Here is a 14,895-nt window from a genome sequence, read left to right on the forward strand (position 1 = left end):
TGCTGCAATGTGAACCCAGCCTTAGTGACACTGGCGACGGGGGGTGATCACGGGGTTAAACCTTTATTGGGGGGGTTAGGGGGGTACCTTAGAACTAAAGGGGGCTAACCCTAACTGCCCTAACAGTTATTACAGTCACAAATGACACCAATGCAAAAAAAAAAAAAATGCAATTGGTGTCACTGTGACTAGGGGGGCAGGGGTAATTGGGGGGGTGATCGGGGGGTGAAGGGGGGGTGTGAGTGTGCCTGGCATGTTCTACTGTGTAGTGTCGTGTTGGTGCAACTCACCGATCCTCTCTCCTCGGTGCCGGAACGAAAAATACCGACACGGAGGAGAGATTACATCACTTCCTCTGCCTGTGTTTACATTACAGGAGAGGAAGTGATGTCACGCCTCACTTCCATTCGTCAGGAGCGATCGCGAGGGGGTGGCCATGAACGAATGGCCGACCCCTCATCCCGGATCGCTCCTGCACGGATACCCACCGCCGCTGGCACCGGGGGGGGCCCGATCGGGCCCCCCACCCGTGGGAAGGCAGGGACGTATATATACGCCCATATGCCTGCCCGTGCCATTCTGTCGACGTATATCGTCGTGCGGCGGTCGGCAAGTGGTTAATCTGCCATCCAAGAGCACCTGAAAGCCACACAAAAGGGACAAAATTTGGTCCTCCTCACTTCTTACCCCCACAATATCACATGACCTCTCAGCAGCCTCCACTGACAGGAATGATGGTATAGCGAAGGGTGCCACAGGTCCTTGCAGCATGTCTGCCAGTAGCACACCACCAGCTGTAGATTATAGCAGGCAAATTTCTCTGCTCTATCTGCTGCAGCGGAAAAAAAAATACAGTCACTGCCAACCACATGCCCATCTTCTAAGTTGAAGCTTGCTGGCTTTACAATTCCTGCCTTTCCATCTGGTGGATTCTGTCCCCTTCCGTGAATTTGCAGAATGTTTTGTATCACAATGGCAAGTTCCCAGACGCTATTTCTTTTCACGTATGACCATTCCAGCTCTGTACCGTCACGTGGAAGGCAATGTTGTGGCATCGTTGGGCAAGGCAGTTAGCCGCAAAGTCCACATTACTGCTGACACGTGGTCCAGCAAACACGGTCAGAGATTATGTATTTAGTTCACAGCACACTGGGTAACTCTGCGGAAAGGATGCAGGACAGGTCTCAGTGCTGCAGATTTTTTTGCCACCATGTCTCCATACAGCCGGTGGTGATGATGCAAGATTTTTCAGCTCCACCCCCTCCCCCCTTGTCCTATAAACCACCAATACCCCTTAGGCGTTCAAGGGGCTATTCAATGAGACAGGCTAAAAGATGCCATGCAGTGCTTCAGCTGGTCTGTCTAGGTGACATGAGCCACACCAGAGCAGAGATTCTTGCAGCTCTGCAGGGGCAGGCCAGGAGTGGTGTGCAATAATAGCACAAACCTCCTGTCCGCCCTTAGACAGGGAAAGTTGACATGTGTGCCATGCTTAGCACATGTCCTCAGTTTGGTGGTGCAGTGTTTCTTAAATAGTACCCAGGGTTGGGAGATCTGCTGTGACATGCTCACCAGGTGGAACTCGACTTTAGCAATGCTGCAGCAGCTGCATATGCAGCAGAGGGCCGTCAATGAGTACCTGTGTAAATATGGTGCAACGACAGGCTCAGGCTGGCTCTGCATTTAAAGGATGCATGCACTATACTGTCACCATTAGAGGAGGTGACAAGGATGGTAATCCATGACAATACATGCATCAGTGACACATTCTCTGTTGTGTTTCTGCTGGAGCAGACTCTGCATGGCATTATGGACAGGGCATTCAAGGCAGAGCAGCGGGAGATAGAGGAGGACTTCCTTTCCTTTCAAGGTCCGCTTTATGCAGACATCCATTCTTGCGCTGCCACGGAGCACACGAGAGGAGAGGGAGGAGGAGAAGGATTCTGACTGTTTTGGAGGCGTTGAAGTACAGGAAGACATATGTCATCACTTAAGAGATGGTTTTCCAACCCTTGGGAGTAGTATGTAGCTGGGAGGAGGCAGTTCCAGATACTGTAATCCTCAGTGAACCTGAGGAGTCTGCTTCTCATGCCTCCGCAAACTTGCAGTGTATGGTGGTTGTAAAGGCAGAAGGTTTTTTATCTTAATGCATGTCCGGGACTCTCCCTCCTGATTGGCTGCTGTCAATAAAACTCAGTTAGCCAATGAGGAGAAATGGGGCAGGGCTTAACTGGCTGGTGTGCCCCCAAAGCAAGCAAGAGGGAGGGGCAAGAAGCTCCAGCCAGGGACCTGAGATGAGGAGGATCCAGGCTGCCCTGTGCAAAACCACAGCACAGAGCAGGTAAATATGACATGTTTTCTATGTTAATAGAAAAAAAAATTGACTTTACAGTCACTTTAAAGAGGAGTTTATGTAACGCCTTTCCAACCTCTGGTAGGTTACAGTCTCATGGAAACCCTCATTTTGAGGCTTCTGTTGGTCAAGAGAGAAGTGTTGGAGAAGGAGGCCATCTCAGTGATGGATTTCAACATTTTTTTAGTCCTCGGCACCCAGGGCTGACAGCGTCTGCATCACATGGTGGGAGATTATTTAGGGGCCAAAACAGACATGGAGAGCTTTCCAGTTGATCCACCGATTTACTAAGCCATGAGAATAGATCACTGGGCAGAACTTGCCCAGTATGCAATTAAGCTGCTGGGGTGCCCTGCATCCAGCGTGCTTTCCGAATAGCATTCAGTGTAGTCAGAGGTTTTGTGACAGATAAAATAGCCACAGACTTCGTGGACTGGCTGACATTTTATCAAAATGAATGAGTCCTGGATTAGCAACAACTATCAAGTCCCTGATGCTAATGTCGCCGATTAAGTGTTTTCTGGATCTGGAATCCCTGAAAGACTATCTAAGCTGCCTAGCTTTGTGGTTGTTGATTTAATCTGCAAGAATTTTTTTTGGTATTGGTTTCATGGGCACAATTAACACCCAAAGACAAATTTTTCTGCATCTCTCTGACAGGTGCATATCATTAAAAAAAAAATCCAATTCTTCCTTTCATCAAGAGTACAGGGTTACAGTGTGAAGGTACCACCAACACCCAAAGGCCAATTTTACCATCACAGTTTGGCCAGGACATATCATTTCCATTTTTGACAGCAAGGACAATTCTTGCTTTCTTCAAGAGTACCTCTATAGGGTTACTGTGTGAAGGCACCAACAACACCCAAAGCGCAATTTTTCTGCCACTGTTTGACTGGGGCATATCATTTTACATTTTTAACACCAAAGCCCAACTTTTCAGCACCTATTACTTCTATCCAAAGTATGCGAAAGAGACACCAGAATTTATCCAAATAATCTTGTTTTTCGAGGGCACTAAATTATTGCTTCATCATACAGACTGACTCCCCAAGCCATTGCTTATAAAACAAAGAAAGCTTGCAAGTAAAATGCAAACTTTTTGCCTTTATAAATATATTTTTTGCTGCAGCAGGTTATATGCATGGTAAAAATGTGCCACTTTAAAGGCAGACTCAGGGGATCCCCCAGGCACTATATTTAAAGGAATTTTTATTTTATTTTTTATTTTACTTTAAGCGTCAGTAAATCACTGCTCATTTAATAACCACTTGACCTCCCGAAGATTTTCCCCTCTTCCTCACCAGGCCATTTTTTGTGATTGTCAGGGCTGGGCTCAGCCCTTCCTTCTCAAAGCTGGCTGCTCAGTTGTCAGCTAATTGCCAGCTCCTATCTCTCCACAGTGACTCACGTGTTAATGATATCCTGCTCGTTAGTCCTGCCTACTTAAGCCATCCATTCCAGATGATCTCTGCCTTTGCCTTGGTCACATCTCTAGAGACGCTCTCCCGTGTTCCTGTTAAAGACTTGCCTGGCTGACATTCCTTCTGACTCCAGATCCTTCTTGCTGTTCTATCACGCTCATCTCTGGCTCCGTGATATTTTGGCTTGTCTGACTATCCATTTCCGGTTCCTGAACTCTGACTATGTTTTGACTAAGTTTACTCTGCTTACCTTTTTTTATTAATATTAAACAAGTGTGATTCAACTGTAGTTCTGTCTCAGTCTGATTCATGGTTTCTGACAGAGATACAGCACTGCGTTACTTTAACTGACAATTGCGCAGTCATGCAACACTGTACACAAATAAAATGTATGTCCTTTTTTCCCACAAATAGAGCTTTCTTTTCGTGGTATTTAATCACCTCTGCAGTTTTTGTTTTTTGTGCTATAAACAAAAAAAAATGACAATTAAAAAAGACACTATATTTTTTACTTTCTGCTATAAAACATATCCAATAAAAAAAAAAAAAAAATCTAATTTCTTTGTATATTTTGGCCAAGATTGTATTTTGATACATGTTTTTGGTTTAAAAAAAAATGCCAATAGGTGTTTATTGATTGGTTTACGCAAACGTTATAGCGTCTACAAACTGTGGGATATACAGTATTTATGGAATTTTTTTTTTTTATACTAGTAATGGCGGTGATCAGCAACTTATAGTGGGACAGCAATATTGCAGTGGACAGTTGGGACACTAATTGACACTTTTTTGGGGACCAGTGACACTAATACAGTGATCAGTGCTAAAAATATACACTGTCACTGTACTAATGACACTGGCTGGGAAGGAATTAACATCAGGGGCAATCAAAGGGTTAACTGTGTGTTGCTTTAACTAGGGGAAAAGATCGATCATCCCTTCCCTCCCCCGTCACAACAGAGATAAGCCTTGTTTACATTGCATATCTCCGTTGTTCATGGCTCATGATTATATGCCCAATTACTTGCATATAAGCCTTCAAAATGGGCACTTTTGATTTTTTTTCCAGTTAGGGTCTCGTAGACTTCAATGGGGTTTGTTATTCAGTTCCAAACTTTTGCAATGTTCAAAAGTTCCATTTGGCTGTAATTAGCCTTTAACCTCTTGCTCACCATGTACCCTATTTCCTTCCCATTTGCCTAATTTTCTGTATCTGCTTAAACTTGTGTGCCTTGTATGTACAATGAGACAAAATACTGGGTTGATTTACTAAAACTGGAGATTTCTAAATCTGGTGGAACTCTGGAACTCTGCACCTGAAACAAACCAGCTTTCAGGTTTTATTGTCAAATAATAATTGAACAAGCTGAAGTTAGAAGCTGATTGGTTTGTATGCAGATGCACCAAATTTTGCACTCTCCGGTTTTAGTAAATCAACCCCACTATCTCCCTTGCTTGAGCTGGGTTCACATTTCTTTTTTTCATATAGAGATTGCTGCAGTATATTTCCTTGGATCATTGTATTTTTAGGTTACAGTTATTTAGGGCTGTTGTTATTGATTTTTATCCACCACGGATATATGATTTAAAGTGACCCTGTCAGGGGATCAGCAACATTAGATCAACTGTGAAAAAAATCAGGTTTATAATTTCTTGTTCATTGGCCCATTTGCTAAAATGTTGCTCAGTAGCAGATCGCCCCCCATCATTGCTATTTCATACTTCATAGCGTGCCCCTCAGTGGCCACCATGGTTCCTTCCACTTACTCCTACTTCACTACTGTGTTCTGCATAAACTAGGGGTCAGCAGGAGGACCCACAGCAGCCAGTAAGGGCAATCGTTGTCTGACCTGTCTGAGGTGTCAAAGAAGGTGAGTGCCAAAAGATATGCTATATAGAGTGATGCTTTAGCAAAAGAGCCAGTGAACAGGTACTGTATGTATAAACATGATATCTTCACAGGGCAATTCATTTTTTATTTTGTTCACTTTTGTAAGCTGGTCATACACTGAATAAATTATGTCCGGTCCCAATGAATTGAAAAGTTATAGGAAGCCAGGCAGAAGATTGTCCAAGCAGATACTGGCACTGCTCTAGTATTCTAACAGAGATTCCTCCATCTACACTATCATGAATCAAGGAACCTGTTAGATCTCTATTGCTGCATGGCCAGCTTTACAAGGTCACTTTAAAACCAAACCACCCCTATCAACACAGGGTACTTCTAATTGCTCTCAAAGAGTTTTGACTTTAAATAAATAGGTTAGTCTTTTTTAAATTATTTTTATTATACAGGATTTATATAGCACCAACAGTTTGCGCAGTGCTTTACAACATATCTGGCTGGGCTTTGGCAGATATGGATGCAAAGTGTGTACGTCAGGTTATTTGAATTTAAAATATAAAAAATTAAGGGCTGATGTACACCACCAGCTGCGCTGACCGTAGGAATACTGGTGTGCACTGTGCCAAAGCACACTGTTTACGTTTTTTAAGTTAGAACTTTATTGAAGTGTCACAAATGATATTTCATAATGTTTTATGCACCACATGTTGGGATCTGGTGGTTTGCACTGCAACCCGGTGTACTGAAAAAAAGTACAGCGTAAGCTACTCTTTTTTTCAACGCACACCACAACACTGCAATAGTGTGAACTAACACTGTGGGAAACATTCTTGTCTTTGTGTGCATCCTAAAGGAAATGGTGTGAATGGGCCTAAAGAATTATGTTTACATCGTTGCTTATGTTTTATGTTGTGTTATAGATGGCAATAAAAAAAATTATATGAAGTATATAGAAGATTACATGCTTGCTTGGAATCATCTGAGGTTCTCTCTACAAACAAATGGTGAGTGATAGAAGACAATTTTGTTTTTCATGTTTTTTACTGCTTTAAATATTACTGTAAAATCTGTTAATCAGAATGACACATCATTATATTTCACAGAGTTAATAGTGGGTTATTTTCCATTAGTCAGACCTAATAAATAGATGTGAGACATACTGTAACTGTTGTGTAGTAGTACGTAGCAGGAAGTAAAGCCTGCATATGTAATGAACAAATACAACTTTCCCCAGTTCCTGGAGCCTGCCAGGTTGCGTGCTCGGATAAGGGTCTGGTATGGGTTTTTAGGACCCCTACTCCATTTTTTTTATTTGGCACAGGGTTCCCCTTAATTTCCATACCAGACCCTTCTGGTATGGCTTTTGGGGGGACCCCACGCATTTGTTTTTGGTTCGGATGTTCCCCTTAACATTTATACCAGACCCAAAGGGCCTGGTAATGGACTGGAGGGGGGTGGGGGGAACCCATGCCCTTTTTTTCAATGAGTTTTATTTATATTGCCAAAACCCGACAATTAATTACAGCCACAATCAGTTTTATATTTTTTCCTTTAGAAATGTAATTTTCTGTGGTACTGTTCTAAAAATGTAAAAATGCGCCACTTTGCAGGGATACTATACACACCCCACAGGCATGATATTTAAAGGAATATTTCATTTTATTGTTTCACTTTAAGCATTAAAAAAAATCACTGCTCCCAAAAATACAGATACATGTCCCCTTTGGCAAGACCCAGGTCCCTAGACACTTTTTATGACAATAACTTGCATATAAGCCTTTAAAATTAGCACTTTTGATTGTTCATGTTAGTGTCCCATAGACTTTAACTGTTTTCTGGCGGCTTTCGCATATTGTTTGGTGTTCGCCGAACATCTGAACAACCAAAGTTTGGCCCAAACTTATGCTGACCAGACCCTCAGAGGATGGTTGCCGATCAATGGGTGGTGGTGTCTTCCAACATGGTGTCTAGCTACACTGGGGATGTGTGACCTGACCTCTTCCTTCACTGAATTGTCAGATGAGTCTTCCAGATGATGGGCATGTGATGTCTATCTTTTTGATGATTACAAGTGTGTCATTGTGTGTTACTGATTAATGTTTTATGTAATCAGTCAATAAATGACCGTACCACCAGATGGCACCCTGAAACTGAAAATGCCTATCCTCAGGTTGTCAGGAAGAATCAAAATCTTCTATAATATCTAATCTGTAGAGCAGGGGTAGGGAACCTTTTTGTCTGAGAGAGCCATGAACGCCACATATTTTAAAATGTAATTCCGCGAGGGCCATACAATATGTTTAAAACTATTTTTTTTTTTTAAATTGATTAATCAACTAATTTCAATTATAGCTGTAATATCCACGTCGTCTCCCCCACTGTAATATCCACATCTCCCCTACGATTGTTTGCTTGCTTATCACTACACAGGCAGGCAGATCCACGAGCAGTTGAGATGGGTGATGATGACGTCAGAGCGCCGCTCACCTAGGCCACCGCTGGGTGTACCAAGATGGCCGCAGCTCCGGAGCTAGGCCGAAGCTGCGGCCTTTTCTATGGGTTCAATCCACGGATCGGCACCCCAGGCAATCTGTGGATTGAGAGGTGAGAGCCAGATGCAGCCATCAAAAGAGCCACATCTGGCTCAAGAGCCATAGGTTTCCTACCCCTGCTGTAGAGTAAATCATTTTTCTAGGATACAAGATTTTATAAAGATTTACAATGTTATTTAATCTAAATAGCATAAACTTTCTTGAGGGTCTTGCAGCCTTATTCATTTCATACATAGCAATTAAAATATGAATTATGCACATAGAGAAAAAATAATAATTTGCATACTTAAACTGCTATTTGATTATGACTACATTATAACACACACACACATATATTTCTAACAATAGTGATTACAAACAAACATAACTGTAGTAAGCAGCCTAATTGTCAGGAAAGGTTCCCTCCGCTGGTAATATCAATCATTTGGCATGCAGTACTGCGATCCACCAGCAGGTGTCTCCTGCTGGAATTATGTCATCTTTGGTCCGCAGTACTGGTGTCCACCAGCGGAGGGATCCTGGCAGTATGGAGCAGGTATTGCCCTCTGCAGTCAGGCGTCACATGACTGACAGCAGCCATTATAAATACCCGGCAAGTTCATATACACTTCGCCTTGGTATTGTCCTTGAGCCCTGACCTGCAGCCTGTTTGATACCTGATACCTGTTACCTGATCCCCGATCCCTGTTTCCTGTATCCTGCCTCTTGTACCTGTCCCCTCTCTCCTTGTCCCCCTATTCTGCTTACCTCCTATTTATGACCCCGGCCTGGCTTGACTACGATTCTGGTTCTCCCTTTTGTTACATTATACTGGTTTACTTGCTTATCTGCACTGTTTGGTTGTTAGTTTGTTCACTTAGTTTGTATTGGTGGGTTGTTCACATTTATATGCGTTTGCTTAATAAATTTATCTTCACTTATTTGTGTCTGGTTCACTTGTCGCAGTCACACAGTTCTGGTCACATCTGGTTCATGACACTAATAAATCCTTTTGCGGCAATATGATATTTTACCATGGATAGATATAAGACTTGACTTTCCAGATACATATAAATGTCCAGCTTCACAGTGTCAGAACCTTTAAGCCAACCCGGCAACATTGTAAGCATGTTCCCAAATTTCAGTGCATCCTCCACGTGAGTCACCGGGCCTTTCTGAGAGGCCAGCCTTCTTCCTGGCTCTCTCCCCGGCACTCCTCCTTGGCACAGCTTCCTTCAGACCAGGCAGAACAGCTTCAGGATGACTTTAGCACACATTAGGCCCCAAGACAGGCTATTGGGCCTAACAGCAGAGCGTCATCCAGCAGCACCTCCTCAGGCCTCAGCCTGAGACAAGAGAGAGAGAGAGCGCTTGGCCTGTCCCAAATATTTATATCATCCCCAGCATGCACCAGTGGCCTTAACATCCTGCTGGATTGGCTGAAGAAAATATAAATATTCATAACTTAATTTTGTTTGTAAATGCAACCCTTGATTGCAGAGGCCTCTGTCATTTTGAATGTGGTCTGTATGTTGTGTTTGTTTTTGTAAGATACAAAAATCCCTCAATAAGAAAAACCCTATGCACAGGTTTACTGTAGTTTTCAGGTGTGCTGGAATGCGTCAGTTTTTAATGTGTTTTATTGACTGTAAAATGTTGTGTGATTTTTTTTTTTTATCTAAAACTGTGATGAATGGAGGCTTAGTGTTAGCTTATTTGGTACAGGTAAGTGAAACACTGCCCAAAGTGGATGTTGAGAAAACTGGTGTGTCCGTGTGTGAAATCATAGTTTTAGACAAGCCTTTAATAAGTATAATAAAGGTACAGAATAAATGGACTGTTGCCAGTATTTTATAATTCAGTTAGATGACTATACTTTTAAAGGCAAGTTTACATAAACTCATTCCATCTTTCTCAATTTGTTATAGGTGAAATAAAGCTCCCAGAAGGCATGGGTGATCAGATCCTTACCATAGACAGTGACTTTGAGTTTCTTCTTCCTCGTCGGCAGGGACTGGGCCTGGGAGCTACAGCCCTCACCAGCTACCTTATAGCACTGCACAACAGTTTTATACACGAACTGGAAAAACACACCAAAATTGAACAAAAGTATGTTTCTTATGGATTTTTCTTCTTTTTTATTTTGTATCCTTTTAAAATGATACACACAGTGATTAAGAATTTATTTAAACAAAATAATATTCAACACTTATTTTACTTTCCTTAGGTACTCCATTAAAGCTTCAGACGTTATGGATATACATGTGATCAGTTATGAGAAGGAAAGGGATATAATACCCATTGTCTTATCCAATTGTCAGTATAGTCTAGAGAGTGGTAAAGAGACTTTGCAGGAATTTGACTTCTCAAAGATCCAGCATCAGCTCACCATCCGCCTTTTCCAAGGGAAGCCTCTCATCACCATGGTTGTAAGTAATAAACGAGTCTGTTGTAATTAAAGGAAACTTCTCATTTACTCCTGTTTTTACTCCTCCACCCAGAAGTTCCAAAAGTACTTTATTCTAGACTGTGCCTCATAATTCATTGTTTTAACCACTTGAACACTGGGCACTTAAACCCCCTTTCTTACCACAGCAATTTTCAGCTTTCGGTGCTCTCACATTTTGAATGACAATTACTCTGTCATGCAACACTGTACCTATATGAAATTTTTGTCCTTTTTTTCACACAAATAAAGCTTTCTTTTGGTGGTATTTAATCACCGCTGTATTTTTTATTTTTTGCGCTATAAAAGAAAAAAGACTGAAAATTCTGTAAAAAAAATATTTTTCTTTGTTTCTGTTATAACATTTAGCAAATTAGTTTGTTTGTTAGTTAATTTTTCTTCATACATTTTGGCCAAAATTTATACTACTACATATCTTTGGTAAAAATAAGTTCAAATTGGTGTATATTTTTTGGTCTTCATGAAAGTTAGAGTCCACAAGCTATGGTGCCAATATCTGAAAATTGATCACACCTGAAGTACTGACGGCCTATCTCAATTCTTGAGACCCTAACATGCCAGAAAAGTACAAATACCCCCCCAAATGACCCCTTTTTGGAAAGAAGACATTCCAAGGTATTTAGAAAGAGGCATGGTAAGGTATTTGAAGTTGTGATTTTTCCCACAATTCTTTGCAAAATCAAGATTTTTTTTTCCTTTTTTTTTTTAACAAAATTGTCATATTAGCAGGTTATTTCTCACACACAGCATATGCATATCACAAATTACACCCCAAAACACATTCTGCTATTACTCCCGAATATGGCAATACCACATGCGTGATACTTTTACACAGCGTGACCACATACAGAGGTCCAACATGCAGGGAGCACCTGCAGGCGTTCTGGAGCACCCAGGCCAATTCTGACAATTCTCTCCTACATGTAAAAATCATCATTTATTTGCTAGAAAATTACATATAACCCCAAAACATTATATATATATTTTTAGAAAAGACCCTAGAGAATACAATGGTGGTAGTTGCTACTTTTAATCACGCATGGTATTTGCGCAGCAATTTTTCAAACACATATTTTTTGGGAAAAAAATGTTTTTGCTTTAAAAAAACAAAACAATAAAGTTAGCCCAATGTTTTTGCATAATGTGAAAGATGAAGTTACGCTGAGTAAATAGATACCTAACATGTAACTCTTCAAAATTGCACACACTCGTGGAATGGCACCAAACGTCACTACTTAAAAATACCCATAAGTGATGATTTAAAATTTTTTACTGGTTACATGTTTTGAGTTACAGAGGAGGTCTAGGGCCAAAATCATTGCTCTCGCTCTAACGTTTGCAGCAATAACTCACATGTGTGGTTTGAACACTGTTTTCATATGTGGGCGGGACTTACGTATGCGTTCGCTTCTGCATGTGAGCACACGGGGACAGGGGCGCTTGAAAAAAAAATGTATTGTTTATTTTACTTTAGTTTGACACTTTTTCCCCAAAATACATTTTTTGATCACTTTTATTCCTATTACAAGGGATGTAAACATCCCTTATAATAGGAATATGGCATTCGATCGTATCGGCGAGTCGGTAGAAGCATCGGAGGGCAGCGGAAGGGGGGAGTCCCCTCTCGCCTCCCGTAAGAACGATCAAGCAATATTTTTTTTTTTAAGTTATTTTTATTAGGTTTTAGACAAACCAACAAACAGAAAAAGACAAACAACAACAAAATACAAAAAAAAAACAGCAATAGTGCCAGAAAGTCTGGTCATACAGAGGGTATACAACTTTAGGCAGTGTACTCAAACAAAGGAAATTACACAGATATCAGTACAAAAGATTCAACATAGGTATAATGATATAAGGTGCAAGTATGCTACCATTTTAGAGCAAAAGCATGTAATCAATTATTAGAAATCTTTGGGGCACAGCACATCAATGGACAACTGAGGGTGGTATAATCAGCGCTGGGATAGGGTTAGCGGGCTAGCCAACCATTTACCCCAAATTTTTAAAAGGTTTTGTTCCTTTTTTCTGAGTTCAAAAGTCAGTTTATAAAGTGGGATAGAGTCATTATAAGTGTTATTCAGAAGGATTTCAGAGGGGTCTGTGCACCCTTCCATGACATTAGAATAGTTTTTTTGGCATAAAAATTGAGTATACGTAGCAATCTCTTGGCATGGGACGATATGGGTAAATCACTAAAGATGCCTAAAAAGCAATTCTTGGATTGGAGTACATTTGGGAGACCCAACGCCAGGGAGGTGAAAGCATCCACTTCTTTCCAGAAATCCTGGACCATTGGGCACACCCAAAAGCAATGTAGAAAGTCAGCCTCTTGGCCACGTCCACGAAAACAGGCAGCTGAGGGCTAGAGACCCATCTTGTGCAATCTGGCCGGGGTGAGGTGGGTCTGAATTCTGACCAGTCTTCATCCATCAAAGACATGTCCAGAGATATCCATTTTGCTTGTGCCTTATGAAATCTGGGGTTGAAGTCAGATATTAAGGCTGCATAGTAGGTGGAAACTAATTTAGTGGGGTCTGGGTGTCTGAGTAGTTTTTCCAATGGGGGCAAGTTAGTGGGGTCAGCCAGGGAGTCAAACTATGCCTGAGCTGGTAGTAGTAGAATAGGTAAGATCTTGGTAAGTCAAAGTCTAAGCGTAGCTGGTAGAAGGTTTTAAAACTCTGGGCATTGTACAGGTGGCATAGATATTTAACCCCATTGGAGTACCATCAATTGGGGTCCAGGAGGGAAAACAATTCCTGAAGATTAGGGTTGAACCACAGGGGGTTGTTTGGAGACTTTAGCCAAGTATTTTTGGTTATCTTTGTGACAATATAGCGGAATAATGAAAGAGAGGTGTTAAGCATAGAGGTACCGGGGCAGTCGGGGTCTTGGCCTCTGTAAAGGATATTATGCAAGGTTTCCAGGGAAGATGCGATGGCCCCTTCTGTGGAGGTGCAGGCGTTGGATGGGGCCGGGCACAACCAATCATGAATGTGCATCAGCTGAGAAGCCAGATAATACAGAAAAAATTAGGAAACGCCAGGCCTGCCAGCTGTGCTGGCAGCTGCAGTGTCTCAAGTACCATTTTGGGGGAACCACCTTTCCACAGGAAAGTTGTGCATATGGTGTCTATTCGTTTAAAAGTGGATTTTGGTATTCTGCATGGAGAGTTAGCAAGGATGTATAGAAGCCTCGGTAAGTACATTGGCCCTTCCCATAAGGTCTAGTGGCAGGTCCATCCACTGCCTGGTCCGCTTCTGAAGGCGGGCCAGGAGGGGATCCAAGTTGTTAGTGGTATATAGGGATAGGGGTGTCTGCACCAACACCCCAAGGTACCTAAAGGAGGACACCACCTGGAGCTTGGATTCAGGGTGTATGTGGGGGGGAACAGTCACGTCCAAGGGGAAAACACTGGACTTATCCCAATTCACCGGAAGCCGGAATAGTCTCCGAAGGTAGTGACCTCCTCCAACAGGGCCCACAGTGACCCATCGGTGTCAGCCAGGTGCACCAATGTGTCATCCACGTAGAGTGAAATGCATTCCTCTATATTAGCAATTGGGAGTCCCTTAATTAGAGGGGAAGAGCGGACACAAATCGCCAACAGTTCCATGGCCAGGGCAAACAAGAGGGGAGACAACGGGCACCCCGTCGAGTGCCTCTGGTAATTTGGAAGGGGTCAGTAATAGTGGAATTGACTCGGATCTGAGCCACCGGGGAGGTGTAAAGGAGTTTTATCCATGCTACAATATGGGGGCCAAAGCCATACATTTGTAATACCCGAAAGAGATATGGCCATTCCGCACTGTCAAAGGCCTGGCAGGTATCCAAAGACACAATGGCACGGGTGGGAGGGCAATCATGTGGGTAATGCAGGTTGTGGAACAACCTGCGGATATTCATCCTGGTGGACCTGCCGGGAATAAAGCCCCCTTGGTCACTGTTGACCAGGGACGTAACTCCGCTATTTAAACGATTGGCTATTATTTTGGCCAGAATCTTAACGTTCACGTTAATAAGTGAACTTGGACGATAAGATTCGCATTTAAGTGGATCTTTACAGGGTTTCAATAAAAGTATAATCAGAGGCTCCCGCATCGATGGGGGAAGAGTTCCGGTGTCCAGGGCTTTTATTATAGGTCCTTAAGAGGAAAGGGGGCACAAGATCTTTAAATTTCATGTACCATTCGGTCGGGAAACTGTCCAGGCTGGGGGTTTTATGTGCAGGCATTTTTGAAATGGCTGCAGTAATTTCTTCAGTCGTAATAGGC

The 14,895-nt window shown here is 42.2% G+C and overlaps 1 protein-coding gene across 5 annotated transcripts in view; it reads left to right on the forward strand.

Moving 5' to 3' along the window:
- LOC143964536 (E3 ubiquitin-protein ligase RNF213-like) overlaps positions 1 to 14,895 on the forward strand; it is a 955,032-nt gene that overhangs the window by 907,005 nt on the left and 33,132 nt on the right. For all 5 annotated transcript variants that reach the window (XM_077474321.1, XM_077474324.1, XM_077474323.1 and 2 more), the window contains exons 61-63: positions 6,544 to 6,627; positions 10,083 to 10,263; positions 10,382 to 10,583. In XM_077474321.1, coding sequence (XP_077330447.1) covers positions 6,544 to 6,627; positions 10,083 to 10,263; positions 10,382 to 10,583 — 467 coding nt within the window. The remainder of the gene's footprint in view (positions 1 to 6,543; positions 6,628 to 10,082; positions 10,264 to 10,381; positions 10,584 to 14,895) is intronic.

The sequence above is a fragment of the Lithobates pipiens genome, unplaced genomic scaffold (assembly GCF_037356315.1).
Source record: "Lithobates pipiens isolate NorthernLeopardFrog02 unplaced genomic scaffold, aLitPip1_a1.2 Scaffold_8, whole genome shotgun sequence".
NCBI lineage: Eukaryota > Metazoa > Chordata > Amphibia > Anura > Ranidae > Lithobates > Lithobates pipiens.